The sequence below is a fragment of the Silene latifolia genome, chromosome 1 (assembly GCF_048544455.1).
Source record: "Silene latifolia isolate original U9 population chromosome 1, ASM4854445v1, whole genome shotgun sequence".
NCBI classification, from domain to species: Eukaryota; Viridiplantae; Streptophyta; class Magnoliopsida; order Caryophyllales; family Caryophyllaceae; genus Silene; species Silene latifolia.
In genome coordinates this window covers 92,507,010-92,510,820 of record NC_133526.1, presented here as the reverse complement: position 1 = coordinate 92,510,820, position 3,811 = coordinate 92,507,010, and the positions used below count along the sequence as shown (strand labels likewise).

Genomic DNA, 3,811 nt, shown 5'->3' with positions numbered 1-3,811 from the left:
ATATATATATATATATATATATATATATATATATATATATATATATAGAGAGAGAGAGAGAGAGAGAGAATTAGGATCACAAGAGTCTTACCTAATTATTTGAGTCCATGAGTCCATCTACAATATCATACATGAGTCATAACAATATTGATTTATATCAAGCTATTAGTAAGGTTATTTTCGTCATTTCCTAAACTTGTTATATAAACCCTATTATCAGCTCAAACCTCACCATTCATTCACTTTCTCTCTCTTCTCTCTCTTTCGCGATCACCCTGTTCATTCTTACGCCGTCAATTTTCGCGCGTTGTCGTCTTCTTCGCTCTCGTTGTCATCTTCACCTGTTTTCATCATCATCCGTCATCGATTTTCTTCATTATTCGTCTCAGTGGCTCATCCTCATTGACTTTTTCATCATCCGTCATCTTCATCTCTTTTTTCCTCAATTTTAACATATTTAATGTCAGGTATTTCATCGTTTTGCTTCTTTTATTTTATGTTTTAATTTTTTCATTCTGTTTTCCTATTTATTGCATGATGTTTTGTTGTTATTGTATCTTCGAATGAATTCGTTTCGTGATTACTGGTTTTTTGTTATAATTGATGTTATAATTCATCAACATCAATCACGGATTCATCAATTCGTGCTAATTTATGTATTAAAATCATGTACTGATTACCTACTTTCTTCAACATGTAGTTTTTGCTATTTGATGTGTTAATATTTATTCTCTGTTTTCTTCATCTTCTAGTTCTGTGCTAATTGACGTATAAAAATGATGTACTGATTGTCTGTTTTCTTTATCATCAAGTTTATTTTGCATTCACTGTTTGTGTTTACATCAAGTTTTGATCGTTATTTAACAGTTTCCTTTGTATCATTTTTTATTCTGTAGAGTATCATAATCAATTCAGAATAGTATCACATTTTATAGATTTTGTTTGCCTGATTACTGCTCATTAGAATCAGATTTCCTTTTAGAATATCACATTGAGTCCTTTACAGTATCATAGGCTGCAGTACATGACTGGTAATTACTTTCTGTACATTAGTATCATATGTTATGCTTCAGAATATCACATTGAGTCCTTTACAGTATCATAGGCTGCAGTACATGACTGGTAATTACCTTTTGTACATTAGTATCATATGTTATGCTTCAGAATATCACATTGAGTCCTTTACAGTATCATAGGCTGCACTACATGACTGGTAATTACTTTCTGTACATTAGTATCACATGTTATGCTTCAGAATATCACATTGAGTCCTTTACCGTATCATAGGCTGCAGTACATGACTGGTAATTACTTTCTGTGCATTTGTATCATATGTTATGCTTCAGAATATCACATATATTCTTTCACAGTATCATAGGCTGCAATACGGTTGCGTATTTATTTTATATTCATCAGTATCACATGTTATGTTACACAATATTACATGCATTCCTTCACAGTATCATAGTTTTGTTATAATCTAGTTATCTTTGTTATAATTTGTTTATTCACCCTCTCTTGCTGTAGAAAATACTTTTGTTGTTCCTGTGGTACCTGTTCCTACTCCACAATGCATAGACGTTGATGAGGTGCATGCTGGGAATCGTCTTTCTTTGATGGTGACCCCTGGAGGTTCTGAGGAGTGGGTCAAAAATATTGCAACTGAATTTACCCCTACAATAGGACAAACTTTTGCTACGTTAGATGAGGGATACAGTTTTATGAGACTTATGCAATAGCATGTGGTTTTGAACCAGGAAATCTTCAACGAAAAGGTTTCGTAGTAGTGGAGATATTAGGAAAAAATTGATTGTGTGTCACCGGGAAGGATTTAGGGATTCTAAGCCGACAATATTACCCATTACTGGTGAGGAGGAGGAGCCAATGGTCAAGGCCTATAATCCGAAGAAGACTAAGGTTACTAGGATTGGTTATAAAGCTAGGATTTTCTTTAAATTTGTTATTAAAGAAATTGACCAAGTTCAAGTGCCACTCTTTGTTGTTGATCAGTTTCATGCTGCCCATAACCACCGTCTTTCTCCACTCAAGTATAGAGAATTTCAGAAAAAATGTAGAAACCTTGCTTTTCAACATAAACAAACCATCGTTGATAATTGCAAGGTCAATATTGGCCCAACCTCTACTTTCAGGTCTGTCAAGGAATATATGGACGGCTATGAAAATATTTGAGCTTCTTTGACTGACTTTAAGAATTTTGGAAGGGAAATCAAGTGTTTTATAGGTCTTAAGGATGCTCAAATATTTGTAGACCAGTTGGAAACCCTTCATGAAACCCGGGAAGGTTTTTATTATGCCTATGATATTGATCAGAATAAGTGTTTGTTTCGTGTATTTTGGGCTGATGCAGCAGCACGTCGTAATTACGCTCTATACGGTGAGGCGGTGACTTTTGACCCAACCTATTCAACTAATAAGTACGACATGATCTTTGCTCCCTTTACTGGTGTTGATCATCACAAGAAGTCCATCACTTTTGGTGCTTCGCTTATGTCTAGGGAGAATGACCAGAGTTTTAAATGGATTTTCACAAAATTCTTAGATTGTATGGGTGGAAAGGAATCCCATTGCTTTTTTACCGATCAATGTCCTGCTATGAAAATTGCAGTCCCTACTACTTTTACGACTGCTGCCCACCGCTATTGCATGTGGCATATTATGAAGAAATTACCTGAAAAGTTAGGCACGATAGTGACCAAAGAGACTGACTTTGTCACTCATCTGAATTCTGTTGTTTGGGATTCAGACTTAGAGCCTTCTGACTTCGAAGAGAGGTGGTGTTTGTTGATCAGTGAGTTTCAATTGGAAGATAATGCATGGTTGCAATATCTGTTTTCCAAGCGGCAACGTTGGATTCCGGTGTATTATCGTGATATTCCTCTTGGTTATCTTTTAAGAACAACGCAACGCTCTGAGAGCGAAAACAGCTTCTTTAAGCGCTTTGAGAATCCTCATGGCACACTTGTTGAATTTTGGATGCGCTTTCAAAGTGCTATGGATCAGCAACGGTACACCCAAAAATCTCTTGACAGAGATAGTGATCACTCCCTACCTCAAACCAAAACCCTTCTTAGCCTTGAGGTTCATGCATCGACTGTTTATACGCACGCTCTCTTTTATGAATTCCAACAATAGTGCGTTGATTCTCTAAACTCATTTAGTGCTGGTGATTCTTCAAGGGAGGGCAGTACAAGGTTCCTAGATGTTGAAGATTCTATCTTCCATAAGACTTACACTGTCGCATTTAATCCTTCAACGTTTGATGCAACATGATCATGCAAGCTATTTGAGAGGAAGGGATACATATGTAAACACATCATCTGGATTTTATCAGGTAAAGGGATCAAGAAGATACCTGATAAGTATCTTCTCAGTAGGTGGACAAAGAACACTAAAAAAATGCCCTTGTATGATGTTCACGGTCAATTGTTGGATGATTTTAATTCGTCGGATGTCACTAAGCTTCAGATTTCGACTGTCTGGTCTGAATTCTACTAAACTTTAACACTCCTCAAATCTCTGCCTGAAAATCACATAAATGAACTGACTTCATTACTGAAGACATTTAGACAAAATTTCAAGTCTGGTGCTGAGAAATTGACTAAACAGCAAGAGTTGGAGATGCTCCTTGGGGTTAAGTCTTCATCTGAGGTCCGTATACTACCTCCTGTTCAATCAAAAAACAAGGATAGTGGCAAGAGGTTGATGTCCAAGAAAGATCAGTCCGTTGCAAAGGCACAAAGCCGAAAAGATTTACCAATAATTGTAAACAAATGGCACATCATGATAAGCG

The 3,811-nt window shown here is 36.2% G+C and overlaps 1 protein-coding gene across 1 annotated transcript; it reads left to right on the top strand.

The window, feature by feature from the left end:
* The first annotated feature begins 460 nt into the window (after positions 1 to 460).
* Positions 461 to 3,291, top strand: LOC141650863 (protein FAR1-RELATED SEQUENCE 5-like). Its single transcript, XM_074458692.1, has 7 exons — positions 461 to 467; positions 1,054 to 1,122; positions 1,236 to 1,304; positions 1,528 to 1,699; positions 1,758 to 2,150; positions 2,223 to 3,099; positions 3,154 to 3,291. Exons 1-7 carry the CDS (start codon positions 461 to 463, stop codon positions 3,289 to 3,291), a joined length of 1,725 nt encoding a protein of 574 aa, XP_074314793.1.
* The last annotated feature ends 520 nt before the right edge of the window (positions 3,292 to 3,811 follow it).

Coding starts and splice junctions, on each gene's coding strand:
- LOC141650863 (XM_074458692.1), top strand. Junction 1,700..1,757: donor ATAGGACAAACTTTTGCTAC/GTTAGATGAGGG, acceptor GTTTTGAACCAG/GAAATCTTCAACGAAAAGGT. Junction 2,151..2,222: donor GGCCCAACCTCTACTTTCAG/GTCTGTCAAGGA, acceptor GAATTTTGGAAG/GGAAATCAAGTGTTTTATAG.